General features: G+C 45.6%; 2 protein-coding genes across 5 annotated transcripts in view; both read right to left on the bottom strand.

Moving 5' to 3' along the window:
- Nucleotides 1-19,283, bottom strand: part of LOC106613976 (dynamin-2) — a 33,200-nt gene extending 13,917 nt beyond the window's left edge. The window contains exons 1-18 of one of the 3 annotated variants that reach the window (XM_014216868.3): nucleotides 18,965-19,283; nucleotides 18,451-18,693; nucleotides 11,431-11,512; nucleotides 11,057-11,130; nucleotides 10,533-10,682; nucleotides 10,329-10,408; nucleotides 10,107-10,230; nucleotides 9,846-9,944; nucleotides 8,509-8,669; nucleotides 8,271-8,413; nucleotides 8,057-8,192; nucleotides 7,852-7,919; nucleotides 7,593-7,731; nucleotides 7,417-7,503; nucleotides 7,263-7,333; nucleotides 7,088-7,139; nucleotides 6,841-6,867; nucleotides 5,390-5,503 (exon numbers count right to left, since the gene is read on the bottom strand). In XM_014216868.3, coding sequence (XP_014072343.3) covers nucleotides 5,390-5,503; nucleotides 6,841-6,867; nucleotides 7,088-7,139; nucleotides 7,263-7,333; nucleotides 7,417-7,503; nucleotides 7,593-7,731; nucleotides 7,852-7,919; nucleotides 8,057-8,192; nucleotides 8,271-8,413; nucleotides 8,509-8,669; nucleotides 9,846-9,944; nucleotides 10,107-10,230; nucleotides 10,329-10,408; nucleotides 10,533-10,650 — 1,419 coding nt within the window. In that variant the 5' untranslated portion in view covers nucleotides 10,651-10,682; nucleotides 11,057-11,130; nucleotides 11,431-11,512; nucleotides 18,451-18,693; nucleotides 18,965-19,283. The remainder of the gene's footprint in view (nucleotides 1-5,389; nucleotides 5,504-6,840; nucleotides 6,868-7,087; nucleotides 7,140-7,262; nucleotides 7,334-7,416; nucleotides 7,504-7,592; nucleotides 7,732-7,851; nucleotides 7,920-8,056; nucleotides 8,193-8,270; nucleotides 8,414-8,508; nucleotides 8,670-9,845; nucleotides 9,945-10,106; nucleotides 10,231-10,328; nucleotides 10,409-10,532; nucleotides 10,683-11,056; nucleotides 11,131-11,430; nucleotides 11,513-18,450; nucleotides 18,694-18,964) is intronic. The other 2 variants (XM_014216866.3, XM_014216867.3) reach the window with 2 other exon arrangements.
- A 2,209-nt stretch (nucleotides 19,284-21,492) lies between these two features.
- LOC106613973 (eEF1A lysine and N-terminal methyltransferase) lies at nucleotides 21,493-26,564 on the bottom strand. 2 transcript variants are annotated; one of them, XM_014216856.3, is made up of 10 exons: nucleotides 26,096-26,564; nucleotides 25,597-25,869; nucleotides 25,356-25,448; nucleotides 24,875-25,250; nucleotides 24,554-24,753; nucleotides 24,232-24,421; nucleotides 23,972-24,160; nucleotides 23,570-23,776; nucleotides 21,959-22,090; nucleotides 21,493-21,785 (listed from the first exon to the last, which is right to left on the bottom strand). In XM_014216856.3, exons 1-10 carry the CDS (start codon nucleotides 26,246-26,248, stop codon nucleotides 21,502-21,504), a joined length of 2,097 nt encoding a protein of 698 aa, XP_014072331.1. In that variant the 5' UTR covers nucleotides 26,249-26,564; the 3' UTR covers nucleotides 21,493-21,501. The 2 variants fall into 2 exon arrangements, with proteins under 2 accessions (XP_014072331.1, XP_014072330.1); XM_014216855.3 differs by having other exon boundaries at nucleotides 23,972-24,163; nucleotides 26,096-26,558.
- Between the last annotated feature and the right edge of the window lie 21 nt (nucleotides 26,565-26,585).

Genomic DNA, 26,585 nt, shown 5'->3' with positions numbered 1-26,585 from the left:
CAGGACCCAGACCAATAGAAGAGGACAGCCAGTGTGAGTGTGTGCGCACATGCGTACGACCCCTCACCCTTCACTCAGGATGAGAAAGGAGAGGAGACATTGAGAATCCTTTAACCAGTTTGTCAACAAAACCTTTGGATGGGTGAAAAACAAGATAAAAGAAAGGAATGAGAGAAGATAAAACAGAGAGAGGAGACATGAAGAATCTTTCTACTCCTCCAACACTTCGGAGATGAAAAAGCAAAGAGAAAGGAATGGAAAGAAAGAAATAGAAGGAGAGAAGAGGGAGAGAGAAGGAGAGGAGAGAGTGAGTCCTGTTCCGTCGTCCCAGTGTTCAGACTACCTGTTCAGGGTCTTACTGGTGTACAGTAGTCTGCACATTGGTTAGACTGGGCAAGGAATAGCTTCCACCACACTCTCAAAACACACACACACACGAGCATATACACACACGCATGCACATTCAAACTGGGGACTAGATGTAGGAGTTGGTCTTTGCTGGTTTGCCTTTTGCTGTCTGCTACTACAGTACGTGTTGTTCTGTTTGTGTTAGGAAAGCCTAGAGGCCTGTTATATTTGTAAGTAAGTGGTCGGTATGATAGTATATTGTGTGTGAGGCTGCTCGTGGTGGATCATATATCAAAGATGCTCTATCTGAAACTGGGTCTCTCTGCAGAATCACTGTGTGATATAGCAAGCAGACCGGACACAGACAGACACACTACTGTGCTGTGGTAAAAGGCTGCATGTGAGTCTGTAGATTATAATGGTTAGATTCTGTATGGGAATGTGTATGTACAGTGTAATGTGAGTGTATGGGAATGTGTATGTACAGTGTAATGTGAGTGTATGGGAATGTGTATGTACAGCGTAATGTGTATGTACAGCGTAATGTGAGTATGGGTGCTGTATGGGAATGTGTATGTACAGTGTAATGTGAGTGTATGGACAGTGTAATGTGAGTGTATGGGTGCTGTATGGGAATGTGTATGTACAGTGTAATGTGAGTGTATGGACAGTGTAATGTGAGTGTATGGGTGCTGTATGGGAATGTGTATGTACAGTGTAATGTGAGTGTATGGGAATGTGTATGTACAGTGTAATGTGAGTGTATGGGTGCTGTATGGGAATGTGTATGTACAGTGTAATGTGAGTGTATGGGTGCTGTATGAGAATGTGTATGTACAGTGTAATGTGAGTATGGGTGCTGTATGGGAATGTGTATGTACCGTGTAATGTGAGTATGGGTGCTGTATGGTAATGTCTATGTACAGTGTAATGTGAGTGTATGGGAATGTGTATGTACAGTGTAATGTGAGTGTATGGGTGCTGTATGGGAATGTGTATGTACAGTGTAATGTGAGTGTATGGGTGCTGTATGGGAATGTGTATGTACAGTGTAATGTGAGTGTATGGGTGCTGTATGGGAATGTGTATGTACAGTGTAATGTGAGTGTATGGGAATGTGTATGTACAGTGTAATGTGAGTGTATGGGAATGTGTATGTACAGTGTAATGTGAGTGTATGGGTGCTGTATGGGAATGTGTATGTACAGTGTAATGTGAGTGTATGGGTGCTGTATGGGACGTGTGTATAAGGTGAGTATGGGCGCAGGTCTTTGTTTTTCCTCAGGCTGCACGCCAGGCAGGGAGAGAGGGAAGGAGGAATGTGTCTGTTTAATGTTATAGAGATTATACACCGTTTAGTGTGTTGAGAATAGTGTGTATACATTGTTTAGATTAAACGTATGGAGGGTATCTATACTTCAGAGAGTGTGAGCAGCAAATATGGGAGGGAGTTTGTGTGTGACTGGGTACAGCATGTGTGTTTATGTAAGGAAAATAAGTAACGGTGAACACACTGTCCTGGGACATGATTGAATGAGATGAAGAAAAAGTAAGATCACAAGGGAGACTGAGACAGAAAGAGAAACAGTGTCTGAAGTCTGGTGGTCTGGTTAGGTGATCTGGATGTGTGGAAGAGTTGTGAGTAGGAGTCTGAGGGGGAGAAGGGGGACATGGAAGGGGGGGGGAGAACAGAGAGGAAGGGGGGGGTTGAAGTGAAGAAGCAGCCATGTGGGATTTCTCTAGCTAGATGTTGGAAGCTAAGCGGGTGTTTGGACTAAACCTTGAGTTCTCCAGCCAGGAATGTGTACAGGCCCAAAGAGACTGCCAATCAGAGAGAGGGAGGGAGAGAGACCCAGCAAGAGGGGGAATAGGAGGGAGAGAGCAGGAACGAGAAGGACAGATGGAGGGAATCAGAGAAGAAGGGCCAGAGAAAGAAAAAGAGAGAGGAAAAAGGGAGAGATAGGAATGGGGAGGTGGAGAAAGTGGGTTGAAATAGAGGAGACTTTGCGAGAGAGAAGCTTGGCCTGGGTCTGACTCGAGGAGTGTGTCTGAGGCCTACAGTGGTGTTGGGGCAGCATGCTGATGTAGCTGATGTAGCCCCTCACTGAGACAAACACACATACTGTAGGCGCATGGAGAGTACAGGGCTCCAACAGTAGTCAACCATGTTTCCCTTTGGATAAGAAAGAGTTATTACCCCTTTCCCAGCATACCTGTAACTACACTGAAGTACAGTCTGTGTAGTAAAGTCTAATACTGTAATGTGTAATATTGTGAAATAGAAGGCAGAGCAGAGGGGCACTATAACCTCCTGTACCAGCCAGGCTAGTAGTAGTTCTCCTATCAGTACTGTTGTCAGAGACACTGCTGTTAGAAGAGACTGTGTTATTTAGATCATTGTTACCATTGTACCCCTGTGAAAGGAACGTGATGAGTAACAATAAATGAATGATTAAGGAGATGTGTGTGTTGGTTTGGCTTGGTGCAGCTCCAGCTGTGTCAGAGTCAACTGCTCCAAATGCCTCAACTCCCAGAGGAGGAAGAGGGGGAGTGTGGATGGAGAGAGAGAGGAGGATAAAGAGGAAGAGAGGTATGGTGGGGAATAGGGAGGCTTAGTTGAAGTAGTATTGAGCCAGCTATGTAGTTACATGTGTGCATTTGAATTACCTAAGTTACAGGCCAGGCCATCACACACACACACACACACACACACACACACACACACACACACACACTCTGTGGACCTCATGAGCGAGCAGTGCTGTGCTAGGCTGAGAGAGAGTGTTGTGGTGTGTCTGCCTGTCTACACTTGCTGTGCAGACCTTCCTATCCTGTACAGCAGGCACAGACAGGCAGACAGATGGCAGCCCCGCTGACCCACGGACCAACCACATCGCACCTACAGCTTGACGGACAGCTCCCAGAGCCAATCCTAGCCAGTATACCCCAGACTTCCTGCTTGATGATGATGACTCGAACCCTAGCTGCCCATGTCTTTCCTACATTCCCTGTATTATACTCTCCCTTCCCCTACTGTAGAAGAGAGTAGTATTTGGAGTTATTTTGTAGCCAACAGAAATGTGTGTGTAATAAATGTGTGTGTGTTGGTCTGGGGTACTCAGGTGTGTATTTTGTCCAGCATCTACTACAGGGCTGGGAATCACCATGGACCTCATAATAAGATATTATTACAATAGTTAGGTGCCGATACGGTATTGCGATTCTCAATGTATTGCGATTCGATACTGTGATTTTATTATGATTCGATGTTCCAAACATATTTCTCACTATATTGCTCACAGTACCTTCAGAAAGTATTCATACCCATTGACTTATTTCACATTGTTGTGTTACAGCCTGAAATCAAACTTGATTAAATATATGTTTTTTTCTCTCACCCATCTACACACAATACCCCACAATGACAAAGTGAAAACATGTTTTTAGAATTTTTGGCAAATTAAATACAGAAATATCTCATTTATATAAGTATTCAACCCCCTGAATCAATCCATGTTAGAATTGCCTTTGGCAGCAATTACAGCTGTGAGTATTTCTGGGTAAGTCTCTGAGCTTTTCACACCTGGATTGTACAATATTTGCACATTATTATAAAAATATTCTTCAAGCTCTGTCAAGTTGGTTGTTGGTCATTGCTAGACAGCCATTTTCAAGTCTTGCCATAGATTTTCAAGACAATTTAAGTCAAAACTGTAACAAGGACACTCAGCAACATTCAATGTTGTCTTATTGAACAACTCCAGCGTATATTTGGCCTTGTGCTTCAGGTTATTGTCCTTCTGAAAAGGTCCTTGCCGATGACAAGCATACCCATAACATGATTCAGCCACCACCATGCTTGAAAATATAAAGAGTAGTACTCAGTGATGCGTTGTGTTGGATTTGCCCCCAACATAACGCTTTGTATTCAGGACATAAAGTTCATATCTTTGCCGCATTTTTACTTTAGTACCTAATTGCAAACAGGATGCATGTTTTGGAATATTTTTTATTCTATTCAGGCTTCCTTCTTTTCACTGTCATTTAGGTTAGTATTGTGGAATAATTACAATGTTGTTGATCAAGCCTTAGCTTTTTCCTATCACTGCCATTAAACTCCAACTCCTCATGGTAAATCCCTTAGCGGTTTCCTTCCTCTCCGGCAACGGAGTTAGGAAGGATGCTTGTCTCTTTGTAGTGACTGGGTGTACTGATGCACCATCCAAAGTGTAATTAATAACTTCACCATGCTCAAAGGGTTATTCAATGTCTGCTTTTTTGTCTTAACCCATCTACCAATAGGTTTCCTTTTTTTGCGAGACATCGGAAAACCTTCCTGGTCTTTGTGGTTGAATCTGTGTTAGAAATTCACTGCTCGACTGAGGGACCTTACAGATAATTGTATGTGTGGGGTACAGAGATCAGGTAAATCATGTTACACTATTATTGCACACAGAGTGAGTCCATGCAACTTATTATGTGACTTGTTAAGCAAATTCTTACTCCTGAACTTATTTAGGCTTGCAATAACAAGACATTTCACCTTTTCATTTTGAAATAATTTGTACACATTTCTAAAACATAATTCCACTTTGACATTATGGGGTATTGTGTGTTTATCAGAGACACAAAATCTACATTTTATCAATTTTAAAGTCAGGCTTTAACACAACAAAGTGGAAAAAGTCAAGGGGTGTGAATACTTTCTGAAGGCACTGTATGTCTGCTGCAGAGGGACAAGAGAGCCATGAGAACTAGTTTTGATCAGTCATAGAAATTAGTGTTGAAAAATAAATTGGCTCCCTATTTAAAGATGGAAAACCACCTATGAAGGAAAAATACTGGAGTTTTTTGGTACAAGTACAGCCAACTAGTGCAAAAATAATATTGCGATATTGTCAAAACGATACATCGTCAAAAATAATATCCCGATATGTAACTTTGTCGATCTCCCCCATCACTACTCTACTAGTAAGCCTCAATAGTAAAGCTTTAGCACCTTCAGTAGTCTCATCAGACCAGATCAGTGACTCGTGCTCACCTCATCATCCTTAAACCAGGACAGGCTCTCAGCGGTCAGGACGAACCAGTACTCCTTGGCACCGCCCTTGAGGATACTGATGTTGTTGACGGTCAGCCAGGATTTACGGATGACCTGTGGAGAGATCTGAGGTCAGGGGAGGGACTGAGAGGAGGTTAAGATGGGAGGGATTAAAAGGATAGTTCACTCAGATTACAAAGTTACCTCATCTCATGGGTACAAAAGACAGGAGGCTATGATGCCCTTACAGTATGTCAGCTCACTAAGATCTGGGATTGTACTGTATGTCTACTTTTTTATTTTACCTTTATTTAACTAGGCAAGTCAGTTAAGAACAAATTCTTATTTTCAATGACGGCCTAGGAACAGTGGGTTAACTGCCTTGTTCAGGGGCAGAACAACAGATTTTTACCTTACCTACTTACTACAGCCTAGCATTAGAATTGTTCAGGTAAAACAATGTGCGTGATGAGGCCTGTTACCATGTTGTAAATAGAAGAGCCAATATGTGGTCTGGGTGAACTATCCCTCTGAGCTGGGAGGTTTAGAGAGAGAGAGGCAGGTGCTGTGGAGCTTAGCTTGAGAACGAGCGAGATGGTGGGATGATGTATCTTACATATGGGTCACAGTGTGGGAGAGAGCAGATATACTGCATGCTACATGCATACACAGATATCCATATACATGCACATATATTGAGAGAGAGATGTAATGCGTGCACAGAGGATCAGCTGCTGAGATAGAGGATCAGTTAAAAAAGTGAAATGTCCCCTCACCCAGTCATTACATCACTAGTGGTCATTTCTGCCAAGTCCTTTACCACATTTCTCTGACCAATACAAAGCGACACAAAGAGTATGAGGGGAATTAGAAATGATAAAGACATTGAAGGTACGCTATGGTAAAATAGCACCAAGAAATAGTCCCAGAGAAAAACTGTTGAAGAACTGTGGGAGAGAGAAACTGTGAGCTCAGTGATGAGACTGAGTGAGAGAGCAGTGAGGAGGACAGGAAGGAGGAAAAGAGAAGAGGAAGGAAGAAAAAGAGCTGACGGCTAAAAGCCGATAGATTTGGACAGAGGATGAAAGAGAGGAGGAAGTGAGAGAAAGGGGGATGAGGCAGTGACACACATACTGATGTAGCGGTCCCTAGTGCTTGTTTTTAGTGAGTGACCAGACAGCTGCGCTTGGATCTGAGAAACCCGAGCCAAGTTTACAACTCAGCGCCATTTTGTGCTGCTTACACACAGAGAGAGAGAGAGAAGCAGGCAGAGGGAGTAGGGCCAGAGTGCAGTCTGTGGAAAGACAGTGGAAAAGAGAGCAGTGGAGCTGTGGGTTAGAGAGGTTGGTGAACAGGAGACAACCAGTGAGAGGTACAAACAGTGTCCCAGTAGGAGGCAGCCATGAGTCAGCCATGAGGGTTTAGCCTTACAGAGACAGGACTACTCATACTATTAGACTGGAGACTGGTTGCACACCCTGTAACAGGAGAGAGGAGAGAACAGGCAGGTTAGGATGGAGCAGACACTGTGTGCCCAGGCAGGTTCACCTGCTCTTCCTACATACAGTAAACCTCCACATCAGCTGCCATTCCAGATGTTCATTTGTTAACTTCTCATAACACACGTATTAGCATCAGAGAATAAAACTTAAGACATTCATTACCTGAGATAAAGTAACTGAGCTATGTGAAACTCACCTGGTTTCCTGCAATGCTCTTCTTATTAGTCTGAGCGCTCCTCTGCTGCGCACTGGGACACACACACACACAGTCAGTCACTCTCCCATCTGACAATTTTTGTTCATTTAATCATCATCATCATGTCCAACCTACATATGATGATGACCAGAAAACATAGACAGGGAGAACTCACTTAGCGAAGCCAATGAAGTCCTCATGGTTAGTGTTGATGTAGGCTGCCTGTACATCGATTAGCAGCAGGACCTGTACAGAGAACACACACACCGTCACTATATTTTATGGTTGGTGTGTGTGTGTGTGTGTGTGTGTGTGAGAGAGAGAGAGACCTGGTCTTTAGCTCGACTCTCTCTGTCCCGGATGTTTGTGGTAACGATTCTCTCCGTCTCCTCTCGCAGTTTTGGAAAGGAACCCAACTAGAGACAGGAAATAGCAAGAGATATGATGGTGGAGTTACTGTCACACACACACACACACACACACACACACACACAGCAGTGGTTACCTTGGCGGTGCATTGGCGTACAGTGTTGATCAGCTCCTGGATGACCATGTCCACACATTTAATACAGGGACCCTTCAGCTTGATTATCTGTCTCTTCACTATAGCCTCAAACGCCTGGTCTGGAGTAAACAAACCTGTCCTAGATACAGACAGAGACAGAAATAGGAGTGGTGAAATAGGAGTGGTGAAATGGGAGTGATGACAGAGACCATTGAGCCCAACAAAGCATGTATCCCCTCTGACACACACACACACACACCTGATGCCGTGGATGTTCTTGATGGCATAGCTGATCTCCCGCCGCAGCTCCCTCTCATCAAATTCCATCTGAAGATACAAACACGCACACACCCAAAGTAAGACGTGACACACACACACACACACACACACACACACACACACACACACACACACACACACACACACACACACACACACACACACACACACACACCCAGGCTGACCTTGACCAGTTCGAAGGGGAAGCGTTCGTGGAATATGCGGTTGATCTTGGCTCCTCCTGACAGTTCTATAGTGTCCACCTGGTCTCCTGAGCCCTCAATACGCTTCTCAAAGTCTGCTGCAAACTGCTGCATCAGCCTGCACACACATCAATAGAGTGTTGTGTATTATGTTAGTTGTGTGTGTGTGTGTGTGTGTGTGTGTGTGTGTACTAACAGTAGTAGGGCCTTTGTCTTGCGTGCTGGGTCGTCAGCTCTGTAGTGTTTGTACTCCTCAGCCTCTTTATCCAGCGCTAGGAGCTGGCTCTGGAGACAACTGCGGAACACTGGCAGACAGTCTCGGATGTGATTGGTCAGTTGCTGTTGAGAGAGTTAGAGACACACACAAACAATAAAGAAAAAGCTGATTTGAACAGTTATCTGGTCAAAACGTATCAGTGTATGTTCTTGTGTACCTGGTTCAGGACTCTCTGTAGGTAGGGGGTACCCATGCTGTCAGCCATGTGTCTGTATGCAGGGTGAGACAGGAAGAACTTCCTCTCTGCAGCCAGAGCTGCCTTAATGTCCTTCCTCCCATCAATGTCCTTCTGACTACGATTCACCACCCCGATATAACCTGGAGAGGAGAGAGTAAGCTATGTCTCCATGCATTACACATCCTACATCTCTGGATGCAGGATTCAGAAGGTCATCTGATTTCAGCAGGCCAGCAGAGGTTCGAGGCAGTTCAACTCTAATTTCTCTACTGTAACAGCAGTACTAACAGTGGGCTCCATGTATAATGTATTACCTGAAGGATCAAGCATGACCCTGCACCTGGCACAGCTTTACCCAGCCAGCCTAGACCCTGACCCCCCACACACACACACTCCCAGGGCAGGCTGGCACTGATTGTAATACTGTAACTCAACCCGTGAGCTCAGCTCAGCATGGTAGGAGGACATCAAGCCTCCATTTCAACACTTACCTCAGCCTGGTCACGGGTGGTGTTATGGGAACATTATTGAGATGTTAGGGGAACATTATTGAGATGTTATGGGAACATTATTGGGATGTTAGGGGAACATTATTGGGATGTTATGGGGAACATTATTGAGATGTTATGGGGAACATTATTGAGATGTTATGGGGAACATTATTGAGATGTTATGGGGAACATTATTGAGATGTTATGGGGAACATTATGGGGAACATTATTGGGATGTTATGGGAACATTATTGAGATGTTATGGGAACATTATTGAGATGTTAGGGGAACATTATTGGGATGTTAGGGGAACATTATTGGGATGTTAGGGGAACATTATTGGGATGTTATGGGGAACATTATTGGGATGTTATGGGGAACATTATTGAGATGTTATGGGGAACATTATTGAGATGTTATGGGGAACATTATTGAGATGTTATGGGGAACATTATTGAGATGTTATGGGGAACATTATGGGGAACATTATTGGGATGTTAGGGGAACATTATTGGGATGTTAGGGGAACATTATTGGGATGTTAGGGGAACATTATTGGGATGTTAGGGGAACATTATTGGGATGTTTGGGGAACATTATTGAGATGTTAGGGGAACATTATTGAGATGTTATGGGGAACATTATTGAGATGTTATGGGGAACATTATGGGGAACATTATGGGGAACATTATGGGGAACATTATTGAGATGTTAGGGGAACATTATTGAGATGTTAGGGGAACATTATTGAGATGTTAGGGGAACATTATTGAGATGTTAGGGGAACATTATGGGGAACATTATGGGTAATAAAACCCCATGTACCTCTGCGTAGTGGCAGTAACCTGTTCTCCAGTATGTGCCGGGCATCCGTTCCCTCGTCCATCAGATCCAACTTAGTGATCACCCCTATGGTCCGCTGGCCTGGTGAATGAAAAAGAAAGTCAAACAGTACCCATGTTATATTCACTTCCAATGTACTGATTATTTTGACCATTGAAAAAAGAATGAAGAAAGAAATAGCATTCTATGATTTGGACCATGTGAAAAGGTGCTGGGGGAGACGTTCGGTCCTTCTGGTCTCACCCTGAGGGTCCACATCCTTGGCCAGTTTGAGAGCGTCAGAGTTGGCCAGGTCCATGTTAGCTGGAGTCACAGCCAAGACCAGACAGTTGTCTTTACAGATAAACTGCATGATCATGTCCCTCACCTGGGGAACAAATACAATACAACTTTATTTATGAAAGAAGGAGAAGGGTGGGAGAAATTGTCTTATAATATTAGTTCAATTGTACTGATGTGTCTGACCTGGTACTCTATATCAGCCGGCTGGTCTCCAACAGGCACTTTGGTAATGCCAGGCAGATCCACCAGGGTCAGGTTCAACACTGAGGACAAACAGACACATATTTATGCATTGAAGCATCCGGTTTAGGTTGAGGTGCAGGGTGTGTTACCATGTGGGGAGTGTGTAAGAGTAGTACACTGTGGTGTGTGTGTGTGTGTGTGTACCGTGAGGGGAATAAACTCGTAGGTTGATGGGGACAGAAGAGACGCCCTTATTGGTTCCAGTGAGTCTCACTGTCTCTGCTTCGATCTCCTGCCGAACTTCCTGAAAGTCTGAAAACATCTTCCCCTTACAGTGGAGAAACTCTGCATACTCTACAGAGATAGAGGGGTGGGAGAGAAAGAGAGAGAGATGCAGGGGGTCAATGCCCATTTCACACAGACATCAAATATAAATATATTATACCAATCGTCTTCGGACACAGACGTCAGGAGTCAGATATCTAGTCTAGTTTGTATATATGACATAATTTCTGTATCTGCACTACACAGATAACAAACCCTGGAGCTTAGGGGAACAGAGCAGTACGGTGTGTCTCCCATAATTGTCCCTGAAGACAGACAGACAGGGAGTCACATCTGCACACAGTGACAGCAGTTTAATGTGATGTATCCTACAGTTAGACTTATTTGTCAAGTGTGTGTGTGTGTGTGTGTGTGTGTGTGTGGTGTGTGTGTGTGTGTGTGACCTGTGCTGGCAGAGATGAGCTGGAGGACCAAGGGTCTGCGGGTGACAATGCCAGAACCCCGGGGGAGGAAGTCCCTGAGAGGAGAGGAAGAGAAAGAGGATACAGGAATAGAAGTCAGGAGATGAAAGACTGACCCCCTCAGGCATCTGTCTCACTGCCAAACAACAGATACACAGTGTGTCTGTGTCTTAGCTCTATAGAGGAGGCGCCACACTCAGAGGCATGATGCCAGGGCAGTCAGAGGCTCAGAGCCAATGCACACTTGGCCAAGTCGAGCCAGCACATTTTATCAGATTCTGAAATACTGGACCGGCTCTCTCAACCTCACTATCTTTACTACTGCTACAACACTTATTTGTGGAGGGCTTACATACCAGTATAGGTTTTTCCAGTGCAGGCAGGGGCATGTTCATTTGTGTGTGATGACTAGGACACAGCTAGTGGAGGTTTGTTTTACTTTTAAAAGACAAGAGAAAGATGATATCAAGCACAACATTGGAACCTGAAGCATGTCTAATGTATTACAATAGCTCTACATCTCTACGTCAAAACAAGCCCCCACTCAGGCTACAGTATCAAGTACAAAGCAATAATGGGTGGAAAACACAATGACGTATTTCTTGTCTTTCATTCCAACTTCAGAGTGCCACCTTTTTCCTGTTGTCCCATTTTGTATTTATTTTACAGCATCCTACCTCCATTTATAATTCAGCTGTGACAACACAACATGCCTGGAGAGAGGAAGGACTGACACTCAGGGCAGGAGATACAGCTGGATTCAGCCTTCAGACATGAAGTCAGTGAGTCAGAGACAGAAAAGACTGATAAAGGGGACACATTCTGCCAAGGGCACGCTGCAATGTTGTTGTTCGCCTGTTACTGTGGGAGTGTGTCTGTGTGTCGTACGGTAGCAGAGAGAGTTCTCACCAGGTCAACAGCTCTCCAACTCTCCTCCAGTGTCAGTAGATAGAAAATGAAGTAGACGCTGTGTCATGTCTGTCTGAAAGAGGTCCTGTTTATATGTCAGTCAGTCAGTCAGGAGGAGACATCAAGCATCAGCACACAGAGAGAGGGAAGAAAGGAACACAATACCCTCTTCAGTTCAGCTCTGTTAGCTCAACGACTCAATGACAGTTGTAAATGATAACCAGGTAAGCTAGTTGAACAAGTTAAATAAATGACTGAAAACTTTCTGACTGACTGCACGTGCTCTAAGGCATACTCTGTTCCCTGACCTCTCTCTGATTCCAGTCCTTCAGCACAGACCCAGTCCTCAGCAGGGACCCTGCTAGATAAGCCACCAAGTGCTGGTCACTGTCACACAGCCATCACTCTCACACAGCCATATCAGGCATCCAGTAACCACTTCACTCTCCCATGCCAACAGTGGCGGATGGTGCTGTTTAAATAAAATAATATATACACTACCGTTCAAAAGTTTGGGGTCACTTAGAAATGTCCTTGTTTTTGAAAGAAAAGCACATTTTTTGTCCATTAAAATAACATCAAATTGATCAGAAATACAGTGTAGACATTGTTAATGTTGTAAATGACTATTGTAGCTGGAAACGGCTGATTTTTTTATGGAATGTCTACGTAGACGTACAGAGGCCCATTATCAGCAACCATCACTCCTGTGTTCCAATGGCACGTTGTGTTAGCTAATCCAAGTTTATCATTTTAAAAGGCTAATTGATCATTAGAAAACCCTTTTGCAATTATGTTAGCACAGCTGAAAATTGTTGTGCTTATTAAAGAAGCAATAAAACTGCCCTTTAGACTAGTTGCGTATCTGGAGCAACAAAGCCTCCTTCACTCACACCACCAAACATACCTTCATATAACTGACTATCCTACCGATCCTTGACTTCGGCGATGTCATTTACAAAATAGCCTCCAACACTCTACTCAGCAAACTGGATGCAGTCTATCACAGTGCCATCCGTTTTGTCACCAAAGCCCCATATACCACCCACCACTGCAACCTGTACGCTCTAGTCAGCTGGCCCTCACTACATATTCGTCGCCAGACCCACTGGCTCCAGGTCATCTATAAGTCTATGCTAGGTAAAGCTCCGCCTTATCTCAGCTCACTGGTTACGATAACAACACCCACCCTTAGCATGCGCTCCAGCAGGTATATCTCACTGATCATCCCCAAAGCCAACACCTCCTTTGGCCGCCTTTCCTTCCAGTTCTCTGCTGCCAATGACTGGAACGAATTGCAAAAATCGCTGAAGCTGGAGACTTATATTTCCCTCACTAACTTTAAACATCAGCTATCTGAGCAACTAACCGATAGCTGCAGCTGTACATAGCTCATCAGTAAATAGCCCACCCAATCTACCTACCTCATCCCCATATTGTTTTTATTTACTTTTATGCTCTTTTGCACACCAGTATTTCTACTTGCACATCATCATCTGCTCATCTATCACTCCAGTGTTAATTTGCTAAATTGTAATTACTTCGCTACTATGGCCTATTTATTGCCTTACCTCACACCATTTGCACACACTGTACTTTTTTTCCCTTTCTATTGTGTTATTGACTGTACGCTTGTTTATTCCATGTGTAACTCTGTGTTGTTGTTTGTGTTGCACTGCTTTGCTTTATCTTGACCAGGTCGCAGTTGTAAATGAGAACTTGTTCTCAACTAGCCTACCTGGTTAAATAAAGGTGAAATAAAAAATATATTTTTGTGGGTTCGATTACAGGCTCAAAATGGCTAGAAACAAATAACTTTCTTCTGAAACTCAGTCTATTCTTGTTCTGAGAAATGAAGGCTATTCCATGCTAGAAATTGCCAAGACACTGAAGATCTCGTACAACGCTGTGTACTACTCCTTTCACAGAACAGCGCAAACTGTCTCTAACCAGAATAGAAAGAGGAGTGGGAGGCCCCGGTGCACAACTGAGCAAGAGGACAAGTACATTAGTGTGTCTAGTTTGAGAAACAGACGCCTCACAAGTCCTCAACTGGCAGCTTCATTAAATAGTACCCGCAAAACACCAGTCTCAATGTCAACAGTGAAGAGGCGACTCCGGGATGCTGGACTTCTAGGCAGAGTTTCAAAGAAAAAGCCATATCTCAGGTCTGGCCAATAAAAAAAAAAAGATTAAGATGGACAAAAGAACACAGACACTGGTTAGAGGTACTCTGCCTTGATGGCCATTATCCCGGAGTCACCTCTTCACTGTTGACGTTGAGACTGGTGTCCCCAAACTTTTGAACAGTAGTGTATATACAGTGGCAAGAAAAAGTATGTGAACCCTACGGAAATATCTGGATTTCTGCATAAATTGGTCATAATATTTGATCAGATCTTCATCTAGGTCACAACAATAGACAAACACAGTCTGCTGAAACTAATAAACAATCAATTACACGTTTTCATGTTTTTATTGAACACACAGTGTAAACATTCACAGTGCAGGGTGGGAAAAGTATGTGAACCCTTGGATTTAATAACTAGTTGACCCTCCTTTGGCAGGAATAACCTCAACCAAACGTTTTCTGTAGCTGCGGATCAGACCTGCACAACGGTCAGGACCATTCCTCTTTACAAAACTGTTTCAGTTCAGCAATATTCATGGGATGTCTGGTGTAAACTGCTCTTGAGGTCATGCCACAGCATCTCAATCGAGTTGAGGTCAGGACTGACTGGGCCACTCCAGAAGGCGTATTTTCTTCTGTTGAAGCCATTCTGTTGTTGATTTACTTCTGTGTTTTGGGTCGTTGTCCTGTTGCATCACCAAACTTCTTTTGGGCTTCAATTGGCGGACAGATAGCCTAACATTCTCCTGCAAAATGTCTTGATAAACTTGGGAATTCATTTTTCCGTCGATGATAGCAAGCTGTCCAGGCCCTGAGGCAGCAAAGCAACACCAAACCATGATGCTCCCTCCACCATACTTTACAGTTGGGATGAGGTGTTGATGTTGGTGTTCTGTGCCCTTTTTTCTCCACACATAGTGTTGTGTGTTCCTTCCAAACAACTCAACTGTAGTTTAATCTGTCCACAGAATATTTTGCCAGTAGCGCTGTGGAACATCCAGGTGCACTTTTGCAAATGTCAGACGCGCAGCAATGTTTTTTTTGGACAGCAGTGGCTTCTTCCGTGCATTCTTGTTTAGTGTATCGTAGACTCGTCAACAGAGATGTTAGCATATTCCAGAGATTTCTGTAAGTCTTTAGCTGACACTCTAGGATTCTTCTTAACCTCATTGAGCATTCTGTGCTGCTTTGTAGGATGGCCACTCCTAGGGAGAGTAGTAATAGTGCTGAACTTTCTCCAAGACAATTTGTCTTACCATGGACTGATGAACATCAAGGCTTTTAGAGATTATTTTGTAACCCTTTCCAGCCTTATGCAAGTCAACAATTCTTAATCTTAGGTCTTCTAAGATCTCTTTTGTTCGAGGCATGGTTCACATCAGGCAATGCTTCTTGTGAATAGCAAACTCAAATTTTGTGACTATTTTTTATAGGGCAGGGCAGCTCTAACCAACATCTCCAATCTCACCTCATTGATTGGACTCCTGACTCCAATTAGCTTTTGGAGAAGTCATTTGCATAGGGGTTCACATACTTTTTCCAACCTACACTGTGAATGTTTAAATTATGTATTCAATATAGAAAAGAAAAATACAATAATTTGTGTGTTATTAGTTTAAGCACACTATGTTTGTCTTTTGTTAGATGAAGATCAGATGAAATTAGATGACCAATTTATGCAGAAATCCAGGTAATTCCAAAGGGTTCACATACTTTTTCTTGCCACTGTATATTTAACCTTTATTTAACTAGGCAAGTCAGTTAAGAACAAATTCTTATTTACAATGATGGCCTACACCGGCCAAACCCGGACGACGCTGGGCCAATTGTATGCCGCCCTATGGGACTCCCAATCACTGCCGGTTGTGATACAGCCTGGATTCGAACCAGGGTGTCTGTAGTGACGCCTTGAGCACTGAGATGCTGTGCCACTCGGGAGCCCAAAGATTTAAGATTAGGCAGGACACTTTTTTTTATGAGCATGGGCTTTTATTACAGCATATTAGATGACTGTCATTCATATTCCATTCACCCAGTTCAATGTAACAGCGATAGCTTTAGGCTACTACATGATACTCACATTTTCCCTATACCCATCATGAGGTTGCTACAATCATTATTCCAAACAAGAGTTTCGATTGGACAAATTCAGGTTTATCCCCATTTCGTTCCGTTTAAGAAACGTTTTTCAGCAGAATCGGCGAAATGAATACACAATTGACTTTCATAGCAGCGGACTTCAGTGCACAACACAACATGTCTGACCTCGCGAAAAACATTTCTTAACGCCAAACCGCTACACACAGCTTACATCGTTGTCACCATATTTGCGAACGTCATAGTCAACATAGCGACTAGTACTAACGCGTTAGTAAACCCGCTACAATCATGCAGTACAGTGTACAGGAAACAGAGTATGTGAGCGGAGCGAGATTCCAGAAGGGCGGCCTTCTCGCCCACTCCAATTTAGACCTAGTAGCGCTCACTTTACGAGCTCAGGGCAAGCCTGGCCCAGCATGCCTTTGTAGTCTACTTGTGTGCTACTATAGCCCCTTGCTTTAGCTACTGTCATGGAGTTCACAAAATATTTACAGAAATAAACTGATAGAACACACAGGTGCTAAATCAAGGTGAATTACAAAGATGAGGACCAAGAGAGGGAGTGCGGGGATGTAGTGTCACCACTAACGAATCATTGTGGGACCTGAAAATACACTTATCCCGAAAGACCTGATGGTGTACTTACTACGTGCACATGCTAAAAGTAAGGAAAGAGTTGGGTAGATAACTAAGTGTGTCATTGTAGAAAAGTATTTTATTTTAAATCAGATCTCTTAAACAATGTTAATTTTGTTATTATCTATGCAATAGGCCATAGTTTATTTTGGCCCAATAGGCCTGGCAAGGAGCATTCCGTTTTGATTGGGTTATTTTGCCTAAAAACCTTTAGGCCTGCCTATATAAAAAATATAAAAAATTCTGCATCTCTGCCCAGCCTGGCAAGAGTGGCCTAAAGGGTGTTTAGCATCCCCAGTGGCTCTGCAGGTGCGGAGAGAATATTCTCCACTGCTGGCCTGCTCTCCAGGCACCATCGCATGAGCCTGAAGCCACAGACTGGCCAAACTGGTGTTCCTAAAAATGAATTAAAAAGGCACTTTTTCGTTTAATTTATATTTAATTCTAAGTCACAGCCTATATGCGCAATTTATAGACTATAATTATTTAATACAACGAAATGTGTCGCACTAGCAAATGCTTCACAATGTATTTCTTTATAAGCTATAGTCTTTAAATAATTGAAGTAATATACCCTAAATAATTCATTTTCGTTCCTTCTTAGGCTCCCTGTCTGGCTCATGACCTATTTAGAGTGTTTATATGCTGTTTAATATGACATGTAGCCTATTTGAAATGTGTACTTCTTCTTATTATTATTCACCCTTTCATGTTTATTCAAATACTTTTCATTCAAATCCATATGCTTTGGTTTCAATACTTCAAAACCAAATGGTAGGTCCAGGTAGTCACAAAAATAGATGGGTGTTGGTTAAATTGGGATTTTTATGAATGGAGCGAATTTGGAGTGGCAGTTTTTTTTCCCTCTGAGAGCGGAGCGGTTTTCAGTGGAGCGTTGGAAAGGACATGGAGCACCGGAGCGGCGCACAACCATTTCTCCATGAGCGGGATTTCCAACTGCCCTCACATGCTCTGACAGCAAGCAGGTTAGCAGTTACACTGGTGGAGACTGCTGTTGCTGCAGACCTTCATTGCAAAACAGTGTGTTTTAATCAGTTATTTTGTGACGTGAAAATATTTAGTATTGTTTAATCTAAAAAGTATAACTTCAAATCGTTCACGGTTTTTATTTTTATGAAATTCAGTGAGTAGGATGGTCCTCCCCTTCCTCCTCTGAGGAGCCCCCACTTCATGCCAACCATACTGAGAAAGAAAAGGAGAGAATCTTATCGTCTCCTCTCCTTCATCTGCTATGATCTGAAAACACTTGTTTACACATCATGCCTATTGTCACATAACTGAACTAATTTGTAACTATCGAGAACGATCAGCTGCTTCAAACACAACTACCCTTGGCAGAGGATTTAGTAAACAACCCATGCTAGCGCTCACTGAATAGGAGAGGGTGTCTGTCTGCAGTGTGCATTCATTTGGAGGTCAACTGTTGGGAACCATGAATCTCTACCAAACTCAAAACAGCCAGCATCTGAATAACCCATTATTGAATAACATCATGAATTGTTTCCTGCACATTAATGGTTCTGGTGCATTTGCTGATGTCTTATTGTTGATGATCACTAGCTAGGTCTGACTACCATACCTGCCCACAAAGTTCTCCAGGACAGAGCTCTTGCCTGCGCTCTGACCGCCAACGACAGCTATCTGCGGCAGGTCTAGGTTGCAGCTCTGGCCAATGGTGCTGAAGGCGTCCTGGAGCCTATTCACCAAGGGGATCAGATCCTCCATCCCCCGGTTGCCCATGGCGACAGTGCCCGTCCGACTGTCAACCACCTGAATTTGTACAGACAACACCATCCGGACCGAACTTTCTGGTTCGGTTAACCTGGGAAGAATGACATAATTGTGGACAATCAAATTTGCCAAATTTACACGAATAAATTAAGGCATTCAAAAATAATGTTATTTGGGGTATTTTGATAGCTGAGCTGACAAACAGTGAGCTAACTATTGTAGCTATCGCAGGGCTAACAACAACTTCAAGTGAGTGCTGGCCCTGGTTGATGTTTATTGAATCGGCATGACACAAAAACAAATAGTAAGTTTGTATATGTATAAATTATTTCAAGTTTTTTAGCTAGCGGCTATCTAGATACCTGGTAGTCGGTCAAAAAATCCGTTCTCTCTTGTCTTGCTGGTAACGTTAGCAATGGTACTGTCAAATCCAACTTGGCAGCGCCGTGGTCCAGACACCCTGTGCGCGAAAGCCTGACCCAAACGCAAGTTACACCCTGTGTTTAATATTTACTTCCTGTTGGAAAAGACGATCCCAAAAAGTGAAAGACTCGTGTTGGTAACATTTCCTCCGGTGGACTTTGAGTCTGATTTGACACGGTTAAGCCAGCGAAACAACTCGATGACAATTTGATCAATTTGACAGCGAACGGGTCTCTCTGCGCATGCGTACAAATATGTGCAGGAGTTGCCAGATAGTCTGCACGCCCATTCATAGCTGTTAACAGAACAGATGGCCAGTTAAAATATTGGTTTTGCTTGACAGACAGGTAATATTCCCCGCCTCCAGCCCAGGGCTATTTAAATCACACCCACCTCGCAGTAACTGTCTCTCTTGTCCATGTAGTCTGGAGACTGTAACCATGCCACACGATTCATCTACTGTAAATAACACGGCTGCATTCTTTGGCAGTGAGAGAGAGTATGTGTGAGTGAGAGGCAGTGCTGTATAAAAATCAGCTGTGGGTAGGGGGATCTCTATGCAAAAGATTTCAGATGAAAATCTGCCAGAAAAAATATATATATTCTAAAATATCTTGAAACCAACTATAAGCATAAGAAAATCACTCTAGAGTTCATCATCAATAAACACCAGAGAAAGGTTTGAGAATAAAACAATTGATTCTGTTGGGACCAAGTACACAGAACAAAAATATAAACCCAACATGTAAAGTGTTGGTCCCATGTTTCATGAGCTGAAATAAAAGATCAGGGGATTTTTCCATACGCACAAATAAAAGATTTATTTAAAATTTTGTGCACAAATTAGTTTACATCCCTGTTAGTGAGTATTTTTTATTTGCCAAGATAATCCATCCACCTGACAGATGTGGCATATCAAGAAGCTGATTACCATAAACAGCATGATCCTTACACAGGTGCACCTTGTGCTGGGGACAAAAAATGGCCACTCTAAAATGTGCAGTTTTGTCACACAACACAATGCCACAGATGTCTCAAGTTTTAAGGGAGGGTGCAATTGGCATGTTGACTGCAGGAATGTCCACCAGAGACGTTGCCAGAGAATTTAAATGTTAATTTCTCTACTATAAGGCCCCTCCAACGTCTTCCCTGTGGCTCAGTTGGTAGGGCATGGTGTTTGCAAACGTCAGCATGGTGTGTGCAACGCCAGGGTTGTGGGTTCGATTCCCACTGGGGGCCAGTAAAAAAAAAAAATGCATGAAATGAAATGTATGCATTCACTACTGTAAGTCGCTCTGGATAAGAGCGTCTGCTAAATGACTAAAATGTAAAAAAAAAATTTTAGAATTTGGCAGTACTTCCAACCGGTCTCACACCTGCAGACCACATGTAACCACATCAGACCAGGACCTCCACAACCGGCTTCTTCACCTGTGCGATCGTGGGTTTGCATAACCAAATAATTTCTGCACAAACTGTCAGAAACCATATCTGAGAAGTTCATGTGTACTCGTCATCCTCACCAGGGTCTTGACCTGACTGCAGTTCAGCATCATAACAGACTTCTGTGAGTAAATGCTCACCTTGGATGGCCACCGGCACGCTGGAGAAGCGTGCTCTTCACAGATGAATCCCAGTTTCAACTGTACTGGGCAGATGGCAGACATGGCGTTGTGTGGGCGACCGGTTTGGTGATGTCAACGTTGTGAACAGAGTGCCCCATGGTGGCGGTGGGGTTATGGTATGGGCAGGCATAAGCTACGGACAACGAACACAATTGCATTTTATCGATGGCAACTTGAATGCACAGAGAAACTTCAACGAGATCCTGAGGCCCATTGTCGTGCCACTCATCCGCTGCCATAACCTTATGTTTCAGCATGATAATGCAAGGCCCGATGTTGTAAGGATCTGTACACATTTCCTGGAAGCTGAAAATGTCCCACTTCTTCCATAGCTTGCATGCTCACCAGATATGTCACCCAATGAGCATGTTTGGGAAGATCTGGATCGACGTGTGTTCCAGCTCCCGCCAATATCCAGCAACTTTGCAAATCCATTGAAGAGTGGGACAACAGTCCATTGGCCACAATCAACAGCCTGATAAACTCTATGCGAAGGAGATGTGTCACACTGCATGAGGCAAATGGTGGTCACACCAGATACTGACTGGTTTTCTGATCCACGCTCTACAGATGCATATCTGTATTCCCAGTCATGTGAAATCCATAGGTTAGGGCCTAATGATTTTATTTAAATCAAATGATTTCCTAATATGAACAGCAAATCTGAAATTATCACATGTAGCATTTATATTTTTGTTCAGTATACATCTGTACGTTTTTATTTCATACATTATTGCATGTAGCATTTTGAGAATTAAAATGAAAATGATACTTGTTCACATTGTCCTCTTCTCATCTCCTTCTCCCTCCCTCCCTCCCTCCCTCCCTCCCTCCCTCCCTCCCTCCCTCCCTCATGCCACCTTCAGGTCCTCTAGCAGCTCAGTGATGTCTATCTGAGGGATGCAGATTGCTGTTCTACTGCTGTTCATGCCCAGTGCTCCCTGTAGAGTCTTCCCTGCCTTCAGCAGGCTGGGCTGGACCCCTGTCTCCCCCGTTCCCCTGGAGCACAGCAGCACCTCGTTGACCTCCCCCTCGATGCCCCGGGAGAGCACACGCGGGAACACACCCCGCACACGATCCAACACACTCTTCTTCAATGCAGAGTCACGACACACCAGGTTCAACATGAACACACCTGGTGGGGAGGGGTGACAGAGACGGACAGAGGAGGAAGGGTATAATATGGTGAGATACAAGATACACCTCGATAATACCTAGGTCTACAGGCTTTGAAAAACGTAACATTTTATATTTGAGAAAATAAAGCAGGCTAGCTCCTTGAAAGTTATAAAAAAACTTTTACTGTACCTCGAGGTGTCAGCAGTTTGCCAACTCTCTCCAGGAAGGCTGTTTCTACGAAGGCAGGAGGAGGACAGCTCATCCCCAAACTGGGGTCCTTACTGTCCACGTCAAACATGATGACATCATACTGATGACCACCTGGACAGGTAAGAGAATAGTGTTAATCATGTGCATGCTCGAGGTTACAAATTTGCTCTTGAAGCAACCTTTTATTTTCCCCCTCCTACCTTAAATGTGTATCCGGTATCTCTTCCTCATCTCTCTCTCTCTCACCCCCCCTCCCTCCCAGCACTCTCACCTTCTCTCTCACCCCCCCTCCCTCCCAGTACTCTCACCTTCTCTCTCACCCCCCATCCCAGCACTCTCACCTTCTCTCTCACCCCCATCCCAGCACTCTCACCTTCTCTCTCACCCCCATCCCAGCACTCTCACCTTCTCTCTCACCCCCCCTCCCTCCCTCCCTCCCAGCACTCTCACCTTCTCTCTCACCCCCCCCCCTCCCTCCCTCCCAGCACTCTCACCTTCTCTCTCACCCCCCCTCCCTCCCTCCTCCCAGCACTCTCACCTTCTCTCTCACCCCCCCTCCCTCCCTCCCTCCCAGCACTCTCACCTTCTCTCTCACCCCCCCTCCCTCCCTCCCTCCAGCACTCTCACCTTCTCTCTCACCCCCCCTCCCTCCCTCCCTCCCAGCACTCTCACCTTCTCTCTCACCCCCCCTCCCTCCCTCCCTCCCAGCACTCTCACCTTCTCTCTCACCCCCCCTCCCTCCCTCCCTCCCAGCACTCTCACCTTCTCTCTCACCCCCCCTCCCTCCCTCCCTCCCAGCACTCTCACCTTCTCTCTCACCCCCCCTCCCTCCCTCCCTCCCAGCACTCTCACCTTCTCTCTCACCCCCCCTCCCTCCCTCCCTCCCAGCACTCTCACCTTCTCTCTCACCCCCCCTCCCTCCCTCCCTCCCAGCACTCTCACCTTCTCTCTCACCCCCCCTCCCTCCCTCCCTCCCAGCACTCTCACCTTCTCTCTCACCCCCCCTCCCTCCCTCCCTCCCAGCACTCTCACCTTCTCTCTCACCCCCCCTCCCTCCCTCCCTCCCAGCACTCTCACCTTCTCTCTCACCCCCCCTCCCTCCCTCCCTCCCAGCACTCTCACCTTCTCTCTCACCCCCCCTCCCTCCCTCCCTCCCAGCACTCTCACCTTCTCTCTCACCCCCCCTCCCTCCCTCCCTCCCAGCACTCTCACCTTCTCTCTCACCCCCCCTCCCTCCCTCCCTCCCAGCACTCTCACCTTCTCTCTCACCCCCCCTCCCTCCCTCCCTCCCAGCACTCTCACCTTCTCTCTCACCCCCCCCCTCCCTCCCAGCACTCTCACCTTCTCTCTCACCCCCCCTCCCTCCCTCCCTCCCTCCCAGCACTCTCACCTTCTCTCTCACCCCCCCTCCCTCCCTCCCAGCACTCTCACCTTCTCTCTCACCCCCCCTCCCTCCCTCCCAGCACTCTCACCTTCTCTCTCACCCCCCCTCCCTCCCTCCCAGCACTCTCACCTTCTCTCTCACCCCCCCTCCCTCCCTCCCAGCACTCTCACCTTCTCTCTCACCCCCCTCCCTCCCAGCACTCTCACCTTCTCTCTCAATGTTGTTAATGCGTTCCAGTCCATCTCCCAGTGTGACAGTGAGCCTGTCATCAGGTGTGAAGCCAAACCATCCCTGAGCCACCTCCAGCACTGCTGGATCCTGCTCCACCACCTCCACCCTGGCTCCGGGTACAAAGTCCCGCAGGAACTGGGGCAGACCTCCTCCACCCAGTCCCACCAGGAGCACTGACACATCTACAGACAAGTTATAGGAGACATGACAGACAGGTGACATTTGGCTGATTCATCAGACCTGTCGTGTCAAGTGACCAAACTTCCTGTAGGCAAAAATAGTGGATTTGAGAAAAAGTGTCAAACACAGAGTGGTATTTGGCAGGTATGTGGGCACAGGGCGACTGACTGGCAGACAATGCTGGCAAATACACCTACCTTTGTTGTGGTCGTTGCCCACGCCTAGCATGGCGAGGCCAGCCACCATGACCCTGTGGTGGGCACAGCATAGATAGCCTTTGTCCACCTCCAGGGCACCACCTGGTGTCTGGGATGGGGTTGTCATGGGGGGAGGGGCAGAGAGCTTGGCTTTCCTTCTGCTCTTCTTATTCTTCTGAGACGAGGCTGCTGCTAAAGTTAAAGAGACGGTTAGCCACTGAACTCACCAAGTAATAAAAACTGTGCGTGTTTGTTCTCACCTGCTGCTGGGTTAGTGAGGCGGCTCTCTGACTGGACCAGTCCGTCGTTACCCAGGAAGACCAGTCTACGGTAGAGCTGACCATCCTCTCCTCTCACATCCTCTACAGAGTACTGACCACTCAGATCACTGGTACCATGACTCACCACCTCCCTCCAACCCAGCTCACCTCCCACCGACAGGAACGGAACCTACAGGGGGAGGGACAGGGATGGAGAGAGGGAGACGGGGAAAATGGGTGAAGGGGGCGAGATGATAGAGAAATTAGGAAACGTATGCTTTTTTAATTACAACGCAAAATAGAATAATCACAACTTCCCTACTTTCTGATTGGCTGGCATCCCAGGGGGGGCGAGTTCCATCACCATGGGGGAGAGCTCTGATTGGACAGCCTGCATGTCGGTATACTCCTGTTCTCTGTGCATGGCCACGACAACCAGACGTCTGAAGTTAGCGCTAGCCGCTAGTTGGCCCCGCCCCTCAGCCAAGCCGTACAGCCAATCAGTCTCTCTGCCCTGAGGCACTGTCGGGGTTGAGACAGGAAGAGCCAGGTTTAGAATGCAGCCAAGAGCAGAAAGGAAAGACAAATATACCCATGTTTTTCCACCCAGGTGTGCCGACATACGACAAATCCTATCCCTCACCTATGAAGATGGCAAAGTGGTTGGCACGGGGAACCTTGGCACCAGGGGGGCAGTCCTGTACGGTGAGGGTGTAGCGGGGTCGCCCAGTGGGGGCGTGGCAGAGGGTCAACGAGGGGGTAGAGGTCGCGTCTGTACCCGTACGGAGCCTCTGTCTCAGCATGGCGTATGCCTGGCGCTCTCTCACCACAGACAGCAGGTCTGCCACCACGGGAAGCCTCACGGGGGCACCATCCTCCCCTTGGCACATCTCCAGGATGGGCATGGGCATTGGCTGACGGAACTTTGTGCAAACCAATACGAAGACAGGCAGAGCGAAGGAAGAGACCTCCTGGCTCTCCGGGTCAGCCAGACAATGGAGCCTCACAGCCCAGCCCACCTACATTAACATTTCAATCATTTCGAAAATGCTCTTATTCTGAGTGAATTGAATAGGTAAGGCAACCATCTATCACTATCAATGCATCTAACCTAAGCCTTTTACCTGGATGAAGTGCTCCACAGCCAGCTTGATGACACTCTCCTGGGCCAGGGTCACACAGACGTAGCGGCCTCCTATACCCAGGACACGACCCACCTACACAAACACAAGGCATAAAGGGTTTATTGCATGTGAATAAACTTTAAGACACATTTTACTAACAGATGTATGTATACAAGAGGTGGCCAACACTCCTGGAGTGCTACTCTTATAATCCCTGTCAAGCTACTCCACACCAGCACACCTCAGCCAGCATCCTCCCAGCTAGAGCCCCCTCCTCCTGGGAGGCCATGGCGTCCAGTGTCCCCTTGTCCAGTGCAGCCTGGTAGCTTCCGTCCTCGTAGGGTGTCTGGGTGGCATCCACCGTCTGGAAGGTCAGGTCTGGGCGCTGCTTGGCATTCTTCTGGTTCATGTGATTCACCACCGTCTCACTAATGTCAATGTTGGTCAGATGTCTGTAGCCGACGTCATACAGCTGCTCACTCAGCTCAGAGTTACCACAGCCCACCACCAAGACCTGAGACAGACGAGACAAGATACGCATGACTGTAAGTCGCGTTGGATAAAAGCGTCTGCTAAAGGACCCTGTCATTTGGATAGGAATTATTCCGTGCGTCATATAATACAAGACTTACATGGCTCTTCAGTAGAAAGAATTTCAGCAGAAGACAAATTGACTGTTGAGTCGGAACATTTTTAGGGGGCATTTTCCTACATGTCAGGTTGTCAGTGCATCTGCTCACCTTATCCCTCGGTTTGATGTATTTGTGCAGCACGCCACAGAGTTTGTTGTAGTCTCCATACCACTCAAAAGCCTTCTCTCCTCTCTTCTTGAAGAAGCGTTCCCAGTACTCTGCAGAACTGAACTCCTCGGCAGTGCGAGGTAGAAGACTCATCTTTGACACTTGCTAGGTTTATATCAGTAGCTAGCTAGCTACTTGTAAACAAACTAACGTTAGGATACTTCCGGTTAGCTTTGAACAAGCTAGCTAAGATTCAGGAACTTGCAGGACATCATAACAGTGTAAAGGTAGCAATTGGTAGATTGTCAATTGGTCCAAAAACGTATTATCAAGTTAGAAATGCTTGGATTTTCAGCTCCCTATCTTCCCCCACATGGCATGTTCACCCGGACATTATTCCGAGCTGTACACAACTACATTTTGATTGGATAGCTCTGAATAGGCGGAGTTCCTAGTCTAATGCTGATTTGCTGAGATTCTTGACAGAAGC

This window comes from Salmo salar, chromosome 10 (genome assembly GCF_965601325.2).
Source record: "Salmo salar chromosome 10, fSalSal1, whole genome shotgun sequence".
NCBI lineage: Eukaryota > Metazoa > Chordata > Actinopteri > Salmoniformes > Salmonidae > Salmo > Salmo salar.
Note: the sequence above shows the minus strand (reverse complement) of the source record. Positions and strands in the feature narration are given on the sequence as shown.

Coding starts and splice junctions, on each gene's coding strand:
- LOC106613973 (XM_014216855.3), bottom strand. CDS start 26,248: ATGAGTCTTCTACCTCGCACTGCCGAGGAGTTCAGTTCTGCAGAGTAC. Junction 24,754..24,874: donor CCACTTTGCCATCTTCATAG/GTGAGGGATAGG, acceptor CAACCCCGACAG/TGCCTCAGGGCAGAGAGACT. Junction 22,091..23,569: donor TAACAACATTGAGAGAGAAG/GTGAGAGTGCTG, acceptor TTACCTGTCCAG/GTGGTCATCAGTATGATGTC.